At 43.9% G+C, this 16,719-nt stretch overlaps 1 protein-coding gene across 1 annotated transcript; it reads right to left on the minus strand.

The window, feature by feature from the left end:
- Positions 1–5,099: 5,099 nt before the first annotated feature.
- CKAP4 (cytoskeleton associated protein 4) lies at positions 5,100–15,808 on the minus strand. The gene is made up of 2 exons (XM_073567838.1): positions 15,219–15,808; positions 5,100–7,682 (listed from the first exon to the last, which is right to left on the minus strand). Exons 1-2 carry the CDS (start codon positions 15,573–15,575, stop codon positions 6,360–6,362), a joined length of 1,680 nt encoding a protein of 559 aa, XP_073423939.1. The 5' UTR covers positions 15,576–15,808; the 3' UTR covers positions 5,100–6,359.
- Between the last annotated feature and the right edge of the window lie 911 nt (positions 15,809–16,719).

The following is a 16,719-nucleotide window of genomic DNA, read 5'->3' on the forward strand; positions in this document are numbered from 1 at the left end:
CTAGAAAAATTGATCTGCTTTTCTTTCCCACTAACAGCGCCACTAATGTACATTGGCCGTGACTGGAATTGCAGCTAAGCACTTTTTACTTGAATGACTCTGAACTGGAATACTACACAAAGCCCATGAAAAATGGGGATAACTCCACTTGCAATGTTTGGAGGAAGAAGGATGAGTAGAACCCCAAAAACACTGTCCCAACCGTGAAGCATAGTGGGGGAAACATCATACTTTGGGGGTGCTTTTCTGTAAAGGGGACAGGATGACTGTACCGTATTGAAGGGAGGATGGATGGGGTCAAGTATCGCAAAGTGATTTTTTTTTTTTTAAGATTTGGTCTCTTACAGTTGAAGTGTACCTACGATAAAAAATACAGACCTCTCCATTCTTTGTAGGTGGGAAAACTTGCAAAATCCGTAGTGTATCAAATACTTCTTTTCCCTACTCTATATAGTCACATTGGGGAGATGTAAGGCTCCAATTCATCAGTCTGCAACCTGTTACTCTCCAACTATGGAAAAATATGACTCAACATCACGTCTACAGTAATTGTTACCCTTAACTAAGAGCTTCTGACTCTACTGTTGGAGACGTGTGTGTAAAGTCCCCCCATACACCTTAAATGAATGTCCACCGACATCGACAGGTTCACTCAACACAATGTGTATGGGGGCGCTGGCAAACCGATTGTGAGGAAACATGTTCCCTTTCAGACTGCCAATCGCATTGTTCTCCTGGTAATAAGCCACCAGCAGAGCTGTATCAATGAGTACAGGGGAGTTTTCGCCTAAGCAAGCTCTACTGTGTATGGAAGACATGGTCAAGACATCTGTTGGCCAACAGCCATCTAATGTGTATGGCCAGCTTAAGGCTTGTTGCACTCGTTAGACTAGTTTTCCCAACTCCAGTCCTCCAGAGCCACCAACAGATCATGTTTTCAGGATTTCCTTAGTATTGCATCGGTGATAGAATTATCTTCTGTGAAATACTAAGGAAATCCTGAAAACATGGTGCGTTGGTAGCTTTTGAGGACTGGAGTTGGGGAACATTGTGTTGGACAATTATGATCTGTCCATGAACCACAATGTTAAATCAGGACCTGCCACGGGTCTCCTCAACTTAACTCAACCACTTCATACAGTATGTCTATTATGCTGCTGAGCTTGGGTCAGGAGTCCTGGTCTCGGACCGTGAATTTAGAATGCTTGAAACTGACAATTTTTGGGGGGTCCACTTAGGGACAATTTATGTTTTGGGAAATATTCTCCTTTTGAAATGGCTCTGAAGGTATTAAAATCACTTGACACAACTGAAGGATGTGTAAAGATCCCTCATTCTAGGTACATGTCTCCTGAAGATAGCAGGCTGAGGTAGTCTTCTCTAGATCAGGGCACCCTTATCATTTGGAGGCCAAGACCTAGTAGTGGGAAGTCTGATATCTGTGAATGGAAACCAGCGGTGCTGCTTATTGTTGGCAGATGGGCACACAGAACTAGTGTAGAGCACACGCCAACTTAAGAGCTAAGTATCTCAATTCTATAAGTATAGTCTACTTAGCTGAAATGCAGCTGAAGACTTAGTGGTAAGTGGTCCAAAGGTACAAGCAAAAAAAACAAAAAATTGCGACCAAAAAGCACACATTTTCTATTTTTTTTTTTCTTAGCTCTTTTGTGACAAAAACTTCTGTGCCCAGTTTTTGGTTTTAAATCAATTGAAAAAATATTACAAACAGTGTGTTCTTTCTGAATTCATGTTATCAGTTGGGGGTGTTGAGTGTCGACCTCCATGAGCTAATATTGATGACCCATAATAAAAATAGGTCATCAAAATCATATACCATGATAACCCCTTTAAGGGTATATTGAAGTGTCTTGGACATGTTGTGGTACTTGCAGGAATAATTTTGCAGGTATGTGATTTTATTGGGGGGGGGGGCAAAAATTTCATTTGAGGGAATCTGTCAGCAGGATTTCACTTCCCTCCCACTCCCAAACTTTATATATGTACAGACAAGCCCAGAAAATCCTTTACATGGCCAGTCCGTTCCTCCGTCACAGAGAAATCAGTGTCAGGCCACGTTCACACGTTCAGTATTTGACATCAGTATTTGTAAGCCAAAACCAGGAAGGGGGTGGAAAATGTAGAAGTGGTGACGTGTTTCTATTATACTTTTCCTCTGATTGTTCCACTCCTGATTTTGTCTTACAAATACTGATGTAAAATACTGACCAAATACTGAACATGTGAACGTGGCCTTAAACAAATGACACTAAAGATCTATGGTAGATCTGAAGCCTCTGTCACTCCAGGAGTATATACTGCATGGTCAGGTAACCTCACACACAAGCCTGTCTCTGGCTGTAAGATAACTGGCTGCAACACAAGCCTTTCCCGGTTTTAGATCATTGGAGGATGGCTCCTGCTGCAACTAGTTGCATTAGTCCGGTTTCATACACCTGTTATTTGCAGTCCATACTGGGACGGGACAAACTGGCCGTGGGTCTACTGTACTGGCACAAACTGGCTGTGGGTCTACTGTACTGGCACAAACTGGCCATGAGTCTACTGTACTGGCACAAACTGGCCGTGGGTCTACTGTACTGGTACAAACTGGCCGTGGGTCTACTGTACTGGTACAAACTGGCCGTGGGTCTACTGTACTGGCACAAACTGGCCATGAGTCTACTGTACTGGCACAAACTGGCCGTGGATCTACTGTACTGGTACAAACTGGCCGTGGGTCTACTGTACTGGCACAAACTGGCTGTGGGTCTACTGTACTGGCACAAACTGGCCGTGGGTCTACTGTACTGGCACAAACTGGCCATGAGTCTACTGTACTGGCACAAACTGGCCGTGGGTCTACTGTACTGGCACAAACTGGCTGTGGGTCTACTGTACTGGTACAAACTGGCCGTGGGTCTACTGTACTGGTACAAACTGGCCGTGGGTCTACTGTACTGGTACAAACTGGCCGTGGGTCTACTGTACTGGTACAAACTGGCCGTGGGTCTACTGTACTGGTACAACCTGGCCATGGGTCTACTGCCCTGAACTCAACATCCTCATAGGCATACAGTACATGAAGCTGTCGGGTGCCATCACCCGCAGCCAGTTCATGCATCAGAGTCCCAGTGTGGGCTGTGAAACAAGGTTTTGTAAAACTGTCCTTATATCCACACATTTGAGAGAAAGTATGGAATCAAAGAAGTTGAAGGGACTGTCGGCACAGAATAACCATTCAATCCAAGTACAGGCACTTGGTGCATCATGGCGTGGCGAAACATTAGCTTTCCCGACTACTTGTTTTCCCCTGTATCTCCACCTTTCCCTATTTTTTTAATTGACAGCTCTGGATTTATAGAGCCAAGGAAGGGCAGAGATAGGTGGAAAGCAAGAAGGTGGTAGGTGGGAAGGTGCACTTAACTGTTTGGCCACACCAAGAGTGCACCGAGCGCCTCTACTTGGTATGAACAGTCATTGTGTGCGGAGAGTCCTTTTAAAGGGTTATTCCAAAAATAATTTATTCCCTATAACTAAGGTGATAAAACTATTGACTGCAGGGGGTTCCGCGCACTGGGATCCCCAACATCGTTGAACACACTCTACATTTCGCACCTATTCAAGAGGCAACACCAGTTTTCTCCAACCCCAGGGAAAGAAAATTTTACCCTTTGGTTGTTTTTGTTCTTTTCTTATTTTGCAGTCATGGTGGTTAGAAAGAAGGAAAATGTGGTGGAACCGGTTAATCTAATTTATGTCAAGGACTTACTGTACATATAGAAGGAGCCGTCTCCATATTAACTGGTGCTCATTATCCAACTCATATACATGCAAATGACCCAGCCCCGAAGAACTATGATCACACAAGCATTTTTTCTTGAACTGGTTTAGTCCCTTTTTTTAGTCCCAAAATAGGACTAATCTTTGGATGAAGTATTGAAGGTGCCCTATAAGAATCTGGAGCTGAGGAGGGGGAGCCAAACCACAGTTTCTTGCTTAATTTGCGTTGGAAATATTTGATTTGCTAAACAGGTGCCAATAAGATTTGATGTGAAGATCAGGGGTTGGCCAAGCTATTTTGCGCATAGTGTGACGGTTGCAGGTCCAACATATAGGGACAGACCTGAAAATAAGGGAGTTGAGACCTTTTAAAGGGAGTCTGCTACCCCCAAAAGGCAAATTAAACTAATTTGTTATCTAGCATATATATGAAATCACCTATATTTTTTTCTTCTGTTTATTACGTTATTATTGTAGATTCCTTTCTATTGTAATTTTGTACACGACTATGGGGGCAGCCATCTTGTTTGAGCTGCTATTAACAGTGTTCAGAGAAATGCTTTATAGCAGTCATAGGAACCTGTAGTCTGGAGAGGTCTCCTTGACTTATTGGATGGCTGATTGAGTGTTGTTGCCATGTTCTGTGACCTATACAGGGGCCGTGGTGCAGGGAGGAGGAGGTGAGCTGTGGCTTGACCTATTTTGAATGGTGGATTTTGTGTTATCTCTTATTATACAGGAATAGGAGAGCTGTGACATCACCTATTGTGAATGGTGGATCCTGTATTATGTACTGTATATAGAGGTGTTACCAGTCATTGTACAGGAGGAGGAGGTGAGCTGTGACCACCTATTGTGAATGGTAGATCCTGTGTTATCTACTGTAAATAGAGGTGTTATCAGTCATTGTTCAGGAGGAGGAGGTGAGCTGTGACATCACCTATTGTGAATGGTGGATCCCATGTTATCTACTGTACATAGAAGTGTTATCAGTCATTGTACAGGAGGTGAGCTGTGACATCACCTATTGTGAATGGTAGATCCTGTGTTATCTACTGTATATAGAGGTGTTATCAGTCATTGTACAGGAGGAGGAGGTGAGCTGTGACATCACCTATTGTTGGTAGATCCTGTGTTAGCTACTGTATATAGAGGTGTTATCAGTCATTGTACAGGAGGAGGTGAGCTGTGACATCACCTATTGTGAATAGTGGATCCCGTTACTTACTGTATATAGAGGTGTTATCAAACATTGCAATCCTGCCTGTGATAATAATGAGATAACTTCTGAGAAGTGATGTCTACAGACCACGAAGTGTCAGTCTATTATTATTATTTTTATTATCATAAGGCTCAGAGTGAAAATTGCAAGATATAACAATATTTCTGAAAATACAGACAGTGTCATGGAAAATGTAATGAAAAAAAAAAACACCAAAACTCTTAAAGAAAAATATAATCAAAATAACGTATACCAGTTCTGGAGAGAAGATCTGCTCAGTGGAGGGGGATCCGCATCTCTACAAATGTGAATTGTTATGTCCCTGGTGTGATTGAGTAATGATGGGTGCTAGCAATGTTTCCCCGTATTAAACCCACCCCATTTAGGGAGACACTTTTCTAAAGTTTCATCATTGAACAGTGGATAGTTGGTTTCTTGACCTCTTGGAGATGCGACGACCTCTTGTTGTGCTGCGATTTGCTCTGTCCTCAAGAATCCCCCGTTATAAATAGAAGAGCAGCTGCCCTTATCCCTCCTTTGTGAGCAGGACTCCGCTAACCGGTCTATATCATGAACACCCCTCCTTGTTAGCTTCGTGCCAACAAGGACGTCTCTACCTTGACACCACTTCACTGTGAGCGAGATACAGTGCAACCTCAACGACAGCCGTATCATATGCCTCGGGATGTAACTAAAGACCCATAATAAAAGAACTGGCTATTCCATCTCTCGTCCATAGCTGCCTCTGCGAGCTCGGGTTTTGTGGGTTTTTAAGGGTCTACATGGTACGTGACTATATACATTCACAGCTAAAAAGTGACCTCTTATAGCCATTTATCATGTTCTCCCCTACACCACTTTTTCCGCATGAAAAAGTCAATAACGGATTCATTTCGCAATCTTTCCAAACTTTTTTACTTTCCGACGCTCACAGCCCTTTCATTAAAGGCTCATTCACATGTCCGATTATTCTACGTAACAGAAAACAGACAGATTTCTCTGATCAGAACGTAGTCCTAGGGTCATCCTTTTTTCCTCATCCGTAAAGACGTAGAAACAAAAATAAAACAAATTCTCCACCTTCTCCATTCTGACAGTCCGTGAAAAATTGGACAGCACTCAGATGTCATCTGAGTGCAGTCCGATTTTTTCACGGACCCATCGGCAAGGTCAGAAGTGTCAAGGCAGAAGATTCTCAATAAAGCATCAAGGATAAAAAACAAACAACTATAAATGGAGGATTTTCTTTTGAAATAAATAAAAAAAAAAAAGGTACAGAAAAAAAAAAACACTTTAAAGAGAACATGTTTAGAACTACTTCAAAATCCCTATATTGGTCACTGCCGTGGCTCAGTTACACATGCTCTTGGATCTCTTCTATTTTAACTAACAGTTTATCGGCATTTTGCTTAAGGTCTTCAACGGACTCCTTAACGGATCTCAAGTCCTCCTCGTTGGTTTCTATTTTTACAGAATAGGCTACCAAACTATCCACGGCCTCCCTCATCATCTTCAAGTCAGATTCCAGTTTTTTAATCGAGGAACTTAAATTTTCAATACCGGGTTCTGCCTCTGGAGACCCTAAATTACCCTTTCGCTGCTCATATTCGGTTTTCAACCCATCAATCTGCTGTTTGTGTTCTTCGAAGGCATTTTTCATATCCTCTTGTAATTTTTCGAAATCAGAAGCCACGTTTGGAAGGATTGCAATGGAAGATTTCAGCTTATCTACATCTTGGAATAACGCTTGTTGAGCTTTTTTCAGCGTCGATAGGGTTTCAGATCCTTCAGGGCTTCCTTGTTCATCAGAAATGGGCTTCAACCCAGTGATGCCTTCTTCTACGGCATTCAATCTTCTGGACAATTCTTTGAAATTGGTCTGCAAAGTTTCTCGAGAAGACGATTCACTATTCAGCTCCTTCATTGCACCTTCAAGAGGCTTTAATCTCAGCTCAACGCCATCTCTGTTTGTCTCAATTTCTTTAAGCAGGTCATTGTTAGCGGAGATGTAGTTACTCTCTATCTCTTTGACAGAAGACGAAATTTGCTCAAATTCCTTGAGGGCTTTGGCAAGTTCTTCTTTCAGACTCGAATCTTCACTGCTCATAGTCTTCTCCATCATGTTCTTTACCACCACCATTTGTTCCTCTACATTTCTCCTTAAGTTCTCCTGTTCGTTCTTGAGAATCTCAATTTCATGACTGTTGGAGGTAACAGAGTCCACATTTAAGGAATTTTTCATTAACCAGTCAATCGACTCTTCTTTAGATTTAAATGAGGATGTTAATTGAGAGGCGAGATCCTTCAAGGCCTTCACATCTTCGTTGATTGCATTTAAGTCTCCTAAAGAAGCTATTTTGGCCTTCACATTGTTAATTTCCTCCTGGCTTGACTTCTGTACCTCAGTTAGATCAGATAGATCTTCGTTTATTGAATTATTTAATTCTGTAAATTTTTCTCGCAAGGTTTTGTCAAAGAGGTCAAGATCTCGTTCTCCTTGGTCTTTTACATCTAGGACGACATTTGACAGATCTTTCTGCAGTTTCTTAAGGACGACACCAACCACGTCCAGTTCCTTTTCGAAATTCTTGATAGACGTGTCGTGTCTTTGCTGCTTTTCTTGAATATCTTTTGAGATAAATTCAACTCTTCCAACAGTTTTTTCAAGTAAATCGACCTGAAACGAAAAATGTGAGACTGTCAATTTTTTTTTTTTTTTTATAAAAGAGAAAGATTTAGCCTGCCCTGGCCTTGTATCTTAACACCCTGATCCAGCCTTCCTCTGGTCACCAATACATTTAACTCCACCGACCTGTGCCTAGAACTTTTTTTATTTATTTATCTTTTATTTCTTTTTTTTTTTTTTACAATGGGTCTAAAAACTCACATGCAAATAGCAGCCAACTACCTGCCTGTTCTACCCGACGCTGGTTCAGAGAGTTCACCTACGGCTCCTGCCGGTGATTCAGCTGCTCCATGTCAACAGAGCAGCTCTCTTTACTGGGCATGACTGCCTACATCATGCTGATTGACATCAGGCTCCCCGCAGTCAGACAGTGGGGAGTTGGCTGTCAATCATCATGACGTCGGCAGTCATGCCCATATACAGAGCAAGAAGTCCTGCTCTGTTGACATGACATCAGCGGAGACGGCTGAATCGCCGGCAGGAGAGGTTTGTGATCTCTCGGTGCCGGCACAAATCGGCACCAGACACAACAAACAGTTAGCAATTACCGACCTGTACGTTCTCAAAGTAAAAAAAAACAAAAAAAAAAAAAAACAACTACAGTAGACAGTTCTGGATAACGTCTTCAAATATTAGCTAACAGAGCACAAGAAAAGTTTCCAGTTTTCCTTTATCAAGGCTAATTTACTATAGTACACTTAAAAGAATCAGAAAAATGTTTGCAAGGTTGGGAGATGGTCAATAAGTGATTTAGGTATTTTTTAAATTTCTTTTTTATTATTAATGCCTCTCGGTTTACTACACAATGCTGACCTACATTATCGGCCACCTCTGCTGTCTAGCAGAGCTGAACTGTCTTCGTCAAGGACCGTAGCGCTTGCAAGCTCTGTGCTTTAGAGATTGATCCGGTCAGTTTCGGCGCACTCTCCCCTGTGCTTTAGAGATTGCGCCGAAACCAGATCACTCTCCCCTGATGCTACATGGGCATAACTGCTCGTTTGAAGAGTCGGCGACCGCACAGTCCGGGCCGGCAGCTCAGCCAACTGTTAATCATCAGGAGTCCAATGACCCCTAGCAAACGGGAAGCCAGGAAGCCGAAAAGAGTTGCGCTCCTGAAGTCTTATTGGCAATACCCAATAGGAATAAATATGCACATTAATTTCCTCCCAGAAGGAAAGGAACGCTCGCTGAGGTCACCTAGCCCTGTTGTATAGTTTGGTTAGTGGCCCTAGCAAACCTTGATAAAAGGATCTGACAACGATTTATGGAGTAGATACTACTAATAGGTGGCACTAGTAAGAATTGTATTTTTTTTCTGGGAGACAACAAAAGGATTAATATATTCAACAGTCTGTAGTGATGCGCGAATGTGCTCGGGTAAGGTGTTATGAGCGCATGCTTGGGTGCTAACCGAGTGACTTCGGCATGCTCGAAAAATATGCTCGAGTTCCCACGGCTGTTCGATAGCCACAACACATGCAAGGATTGCCTAACAAACAGAATTATCTATCAAAGTAAAATGTCTTTTCCAGCTACACAGTCACATTATAATGTGCACATTAGCAAGTAAACCCAACTACTGTGTAGACTGAACCCAAGTTTCGATTTTAACATTGATTCCGACCATGAAAAGTCAAACTTGTCAGAAACAACTGAAAAAAAGACCTAGAAAATTAAAGTTTTCTTTCTGCTAGGCAGACTAATGAGAAGACGCCTCAGTGCACTTTAGGAGTTACAAATGTGCTAGCTCAGAAAACAAGTAGCAGATCTGGAACGCCCGGAGCAGTAGATGCTGGAAAAACAGCATTCTTAGTATGTAATGACAACCGGGCATTGTTATTGGCCGGATACTGAATGGCGTCACAGGTTTTTCGATTTGCTCAACTCCAATTCGGATGCTCCCACGATCGATGATAACAACCTGGGATTAGCAGCACCATCTGAACCTGTAACCATGTTATATACATGCATAAGCTGATCAGCCATAAGACTAAAGACCTCCATACACACTAGATAGAAGTCATTCGAACTTGCCGATTTTGCTAATCATCGAGTGTGTATGGGGGCCTCCTGATCGTTGACATCCTAGAAGAGAAGGATCGACATGTTGACATTTCAACAGTTGATCCTTTTGTTCGTCGGGGAGATAAACCACTGCTAGAGGATCTGAGAGTTGCTCCGTTAAGGAGGATGTAGGAGGACTAGGCCGATCCAAATGTCCTTGTGTATGGTGGAGTTGGGAAAGCCAAGAGACCATTAAGCCGACAGCTATCTAATGTGTATAGCCAGCTTCAGATCAAAGAAGTGAATAGCATCGATTATCTCATGAGGAGGGCACTTATTAAGTGGATGGTCATTTTTCAAAGTTGATGTGTTGGGAGCAGGAAAAACAGGAAAGCACAAGGATCTGCCGACTTTGACAAGAGTCAAATTGTCAACCTACAAAATTGGGCGAGAGCATGTCCAACAAGTCGGGTCTTGTGGGGGTGGGATAGAATGATTAGTACCTACCAAATATGGTCAAAGAAATAATGCTATAACCAACCAAAAAGGTAATGGGTTGGACCATCTGGTCCAATCTCACCGAAGAACCACACAAATTGTTGAAAAAGCAACTGCTGGCCATTAGAGCTGGTGTAACTCAGTTCACATGTGTTGCACACATGGTTGTGGAACTACTGTGCCACGGTCCGGTGAGAGCCTAGAGGGGTGTAACTAGGTGACTATCTGATTCTTTGTTTGAACCCCTGGTGGTGGGCTTAGACATGGCTCCAGATGGACGCCCGCTGCTACTTCAAGACGGACCCATGGAGCCGTGGCAGCTGACCCCAAAGCAGGACCGGTCAGGAATTGGTTAGAAGGAGGGTATGGCTGGTAGAAAAGGTGTGAGATGAGGCACAAACAGGACTGGTACAGGAACACAGGACGGATACAGGTATGTGATCACAGGTCCAGGTTTAGGCACGGTCAGGAACGGGTTCAGCAGGACTGACTGTAATAGGTGCAGACAGGGCGGACAGGATCAGATAGCACGGGTACGAGGACCTAACAACTAGCTAGCAGGATAGGGTAGGATACCTTATATACCAAATGTCTCACAGCTATTGTATGGGGACATTTTTTAGTGGCCTTTTATGAGGCAGGGAGCACGCCTTAAGCAGACACCAGGGAAGCGCAGATAGGCAAGTTAACATGCTGGCGTCCCTGCAGGGGGATAGGAAGGGGACCCATGCAGGGGTGCCGGCCCCGCTGTAACAGGATTTTGGCCACAGGTTACTGACATTGCCAAAGGACATTGGACAGGGGTCCGAAGTACTACCTGACGGCATCCAAGGCTCTTCTTTTGATTATCCAGCCTGGAGCAATGTCACACGTGCATCACACCACAAAGATTATATTGCACCAGGTAGGCTAATCAAATGAAGAGACAGACAGGTAAGGGGAGGTTCTCATGTTCCAGTCCATCGGACACAGATTACTGACCTAACCAAAATACCTGGTTCTGCAAATAAATTCCTACCATTTCTTCTGAGCATGATAAAAGGGTCCCAGGACACGTAGACGACCAGTTCATGCTGACCCCTACCGAGTGCCTACAAAGGGGATGTGAGCATCAAACCTGGACGAAGGAGTATTAGAAGAAGGTGGCGTGGTCTAAAAATTAATGTTTTCTTTTACTACATGTGGTGGCCGGGGGTGCATATGTGTCACTTAACTGCGGAAGCGATAGACATACCAAGATACACTATGTGAAGAAGACAAGACTGTAAAAGCATTGTGATGGTCTGGGCAATGTTCTGCTGCCACGGATTCTGGCATCATGTGGAAGTAACATGTGGATGTGGATGCAGCCACATTTGTATTACCTAGTTATACATTTGTACAGACCAAGTACTCTCCAACAGGGCAGCGGTACTCCCCAACGGGTGTGATCTCTTTTAACAGGATAATGCCCCTGCACACTGCAAAAAAATGGTTCAGGAATGGTTTGAAGAACATGTCAAGAGATCTCAATCTAATTGAACATCTGCAGGATGTCCTTGAAAAATAAGTCCGATCCATGGAGACTACACCTCACCATTTATAGTAAAGGATCTGCTGCCAATGTCTTGGTACCAGATACCAAAGGACACGTCCAGATCATGTGAATTCTGTGACTCGACGGTTCAGGGCTTTTTCAGCAGTTCAAGGAGGACCTAGACAATTTTAATCTGAAGGCTGATAGCTGTATATCTCTACATATCTGGAATCTGGTGGAGTTACCTTCTATTTCCATAGGTTTCTTCTTATGTCTCCATACAAAAAAGTTTATCATCGGCTGTGTGCATTAGGCCTAAAAGTTGAGCTGTAATACCAGATACAACCCATTGACAGGGGAGGCGCCATTTCTGAAAGTGAGTGGCCATATTTTTCTAGCTCTGTAGAAACACTTAAATATTAACCCCGCATACCCTGTCCATAAACAGCACAGATGGCCTACAAGACTGAAAGCCAATGGTGCAGGGTGTGATCTGGATTATAAAGAGTCTATTTACATAAGGTAGGAGACAACACCCGAGCAAGTGAAAGATAATAGAGCGATGGCACATGAATCTACCTATGAACTAGTGCCGCGTCCTCTAGTAAAGGACAAGGCCATCTGCTATAAACATCAGGGGAGTTCAGTCATTCATTCATTCCAGGCATATGTGCATGTACAGAAATATGTACACATCCTACTGTCCACTTCACTTATTTACGTAGGACCCAAAAATAAATCTGGAAAAAAAAAAAAAAATCAAAAAAGGTTATAAGCAAATACAGTATGGCCAGGTTCTATTAGATTCCTACAGTCATGGTTGCCCTCAACCATAAAGAACCAGTGTCTGCTGTCTCGGTGAAAAGAACGATAGTATGTTTTGACCGATGACCGTTCTTTACCATTGAAAACACCAGTTGGCCATGTTGAATTTTTTTTCCTGGCCAATGTAAGCATGCAGCATAGACCAAAAATCCAACGCGGCCAATTCAGTCCGTGATTTTCCACCGGCAAGCGACCATTCGTCGGTCCATGTTTGTCCAATGTGTATGGGGGTCGTTCATATTTTACAGCTACAATTATCCTTATTTTCTTATGTGTATCTGAATATTTAGGTGCACACGGTCTAACACTTCCTACATATGCTGGATCCCATTTTTCCAAATTACTAGAAAAGTTGGGGGATTGTGGACCAAAAGGATATCTAAATTACACACCAAAATGGGACCACAGGTAGAGTAGTGATGTCCTCCCCTGCATCAATTCCTATACAACCTAAGATTTCTGGCCTACGAACCAGAAATGATTGATGGTGGATCCTAACCCCATACGTTGGGTTGTTATGATGTGGAGGCCGATGCGTAGGCCCAGACAAGCAGTTGTCCATCAGCTGTGACACTTTGTCCATCAGTGATGGAGTTGTAAGTACAGGAGACCCTAGTTGTGGTGGTCAACCAGTTGTATAACTGGTCGCACAACCAACGATCCCTGTATGCTGCATCGCAGCATGATGCAGGTGAATGAGGTCGCATTGTGACCTGCAAGTCGAAAAAATCGTGACCAGGTGGATTTTGTGTCTTGTTGGTTGCAGTATACAGCAGACTTTGGCTAATTTGACCCATGTCGTGGCCAAAGTCGCAATGTAATCGTGTATTTTCCTACAAATCCAAATAAAAAGGGACCCCACCAATTAGACACTTGCCACCTATACTGTAGATAGGGATACGTTTTGATTACGGGAATCCGCTTTAAAAAGGGCCTAGCCCTGGCATTACATCAGGACTTCTGACTTAGAGTCTTGTAACTTTATGGGGCTCTAAGCCCCAAATCGAAACTCAAGCTTAACTACAGTGACGTGAAAGATTCACTAAATCTGCCGCAAAGAAATCTTTGAGCAATTGCCCATAGCAACAGGCCCACCGGCCTGTGAAAGCGAGATCAAACCACGGCGACTGGTCTGCCGGCCTGTGAAAACTAAATCTGGCCATAGCAACAGGTTCGCTGACCTGTGAAAAGTAAATCTGACCATGGGCGACGGGTTCGGCGGCCTATGAAAGTGAAATCAAGCCACAGTAACGGTTCTGCCATCCTGTGAAAACTAAGTCTGGCCAAGGCAACGGGTCCGCCGTCCTGTGAAAGTGAGATCAAGCCACGGCCACGTTGCTGCCGGTCTGTGAAACCTAAATCTGGACACAGCGACGGGTCCGCCAGCCTGTGAAACCTAAATCTGGCCATGGAGATGGGTCCACCGGCCTGTGAAAACTAAATCTGGCCATGGCGATGGGTCCACCGGCCTGTGAAAGCAAGATCAAGCCACGGCAACGGGTTTACCGGCCTATGAGAGTGAGATCAAGCCACGGCGACGGATCTGACGGCCTGTGAAACTTAAATCTGGCCACAGCAACAGGTCATCCGGCCTGTGAAAACTAAATCTGGCCATGACGATAGGTCCACCGGCCTGTGAGGACATAAATCTGGCCATGGCGACAGGTCCACCGGCCTGTGATGACATAAATCTGGCCATGGCGACAGGTCCACCGGCCTGTGATGACATAAATCTGGCCATGGCGACAGGTCCACCGGCCTGTGAGGACATAAATCTGGCCATGGCGACAGGTCCACCGGCCTGTGATGACATAAATCTGGCCATGGCGACAGGTCCACTGGCCTGTGAGAACATAAATCTGGCCACGACAACGGGTCCACCGGCCTGTGAAAACTAAATCTGGCCACGACAACGGGTCCACCGGCCTGTGAAAACTAAATCTGGCCACGACAACGGGTCCACCGGCCTGTGAAAACTAAATCTGGCCATGGCGACAGGTCCACTGGCCTGTGAGGACATAAATCTGGCCATGGCGACAGGTCCACCGGCCTGTGAGGACATAAATCTGACCATGGCGACCGGTTCATCTGCCTATGAAAGCGCGATCAAGCCACAGTGACAGTTTTGCCGGCCTGTAAAACCTAAATCTGGCCACGGCCATGGGTCCACCGACTTGTGAAAACTAAATCTGGCCAACGGTGACGGGTACGACGGCCTGTGAAAACGAGGTCTGACTATGGCAACGGGTCTGACTGGTTGCTATGGGGAACTGCTCCACTGATCTACCGGTCACAGTTTTTTGGGACATCGCTGCAGAATATGTTGGAGATATACCATATGAAGGAAAAAAAAAAAACCCACTATTGCAACTACTGCAGCTTGCACATTATATCTTTTTCTCGGAAAGCTGGGTATAAACCAGCGTGTCTGCCATTACATCTCATCCATACTTCTGAATGACTAATGTGCGCGGATACATACTGCAACAAGGCGGATTGGCCATTCAGAACCATGGAAAAGCTGGATGAGGATTTTTTTTTTTTTTTACAAATACTATACAGTTAAAGCCAAACTAAACTTTACACAAAATTCAAGAAACGTACAAGACGGATCAGCAATGAATGAATGAAACCCTACAATAATTTCGGCAAGGGGTGACCCTACGCCCTTCTAAATCATTTACCTGTTTCTGGAGGGTGTTCACAGTTTCGGCCAGTTCTCCCTTCTGGTGGGATAAGTGGCTAAGTTTGCCGCTTATCAGTGCCACTTCTTCCAAGAGGTGATATACCAGCCAGCCCGTGCCAGCAGCCATCGCAAGCACAACTACATAGAAGAGGGCAGTCAGTAGCTTGCTGAAGATCCCAGGTTTCCTTGATGATGGTGATGATGGCGGTGATGGTGATGATGAGGTTGATGACCCTTTGTTGGCTTTAGGGGTCTGTTTCGGGGTCTTCTTTGCCACGTCATTGCCTGCTGCAGCTGCAGCCTGGGAGTTATTCTCTTGAGAGTTGCTTTTATTCCTATGCCTGGCACTAGCCATGGTGGCAACTGATCCTGGTGTGTGCAATCGCTTGGTTAGTAATGTGGCTTCCTAGTGGGGCTCTAGACCAATGATCTGCAGTGCAGGAGTCAATGGGGCTGGACTCAAGTTCTAACTTTCTAACTTTAGGGGTAGTGCAAAAAAAAAAAAAAAAAGTTATCATCCCCCTCCTTCTGCTCACACCCATCCTGGCCCCTCCTGCAGGAGGCTGGGGAGACTGCCACGCACACATACAGCTCACCCTTGGGAAGCTGCCTGGCTACAATGAAACTGGATGCTTCCTGAGACATTGGAGGTGTGGACTGATGAGGTGTCATCAAGGATCCTAAAACCCGCTGCCCTAACACTATGGAAGAGTTTTTCAGATTCTGGTTCTAAAACTGGAAAGTTTGCATAAAAGTTTATGACTCTGTATTTATGTGGAACTACAAGTTCCACAATGCCTTAGGCTACTGGCTACGTTCCCACAATGAGTTTTTATGTATCCTATCCCAATATAATAGGTAGCAAATACCTCCAATTAGAAATGTATAATAGTTCTTCTGATTAGTATAATATAGTATAGTTCTTCTGATTAGCTATGTCTCATTCCCCACGTGCAGACATTGCAGGACCTTAAGTACCCATGGTCATCGTAACCATGCATACCTAAGGTCCTGCGATGACTGCACATGGGGAAAGAGACATAGCTAATCAGAAGAACTATACATCATTATACTAATCAGAAGAGCTATACTACATTTCTAATTGGAGCTAAAATTATTATACATATTGGGATAGGATATTGGAGATGGGAAAAACCTCTTTAATGGGTGCAAAAAATCTGCAACATCAAAAACTCAACATGGGAACGTAGCCTTAGACGTCTCACTTGTTATATTGCACAAACGTGGGGACTACAGATACCAGAATGCGAGGCTGGGATCACGTCATGGAAACTACAGGAAAGCAAAGAAAATACATGCATTTCGCTTCAAAATCCACATTAAAAACCACTCTGAATAATCTTTGGTTTTGGATTTTGAAATCTGAAAAATCCACGTGAAAAAAAAGCTGTTAGAATCAACTAAGCCTAAATTTTTCTTATAATCTTTGTAAGGAGATGTTCACAGTGAGCTTTTTTTTGCATGGTTTTTGAAGCTAA

The sequence above is a fragment of the Dendrobates tinctorius genome, unplaced genomic scaffold, assembly GCF_039654945.1.
Source record: "Dendrobates tinctorius isolate UK_male_01 unplaced genomic scaffold, ASM3965494v1 ptg000020l, whole genome shotgun sequence".
Lineage (NCBI taxonomy): Eukaryota > Metazoa > Chordata > Amphibia > Anura > Dendrobatidae > Dendrobates > Dendrobates tinctorius.

Excerpts from the sequence above, each read along its gene's own strand:
- CKAP4 (XM_073567838.1), bottom strand. The coding sequence starts at position 15,575 with ATGGCTAGTGCCAGGCATAGGAATAAAAGCAACTCTCAAGAGAATAAC. Across the intron at positions 7,683-15,218 it reads TGAACACCCTCCAGAAACAG|GTCGATTTACTTGAAAAAAC; the intron begins GTAAATGATTTA and ends TTTTCGTTTCAG.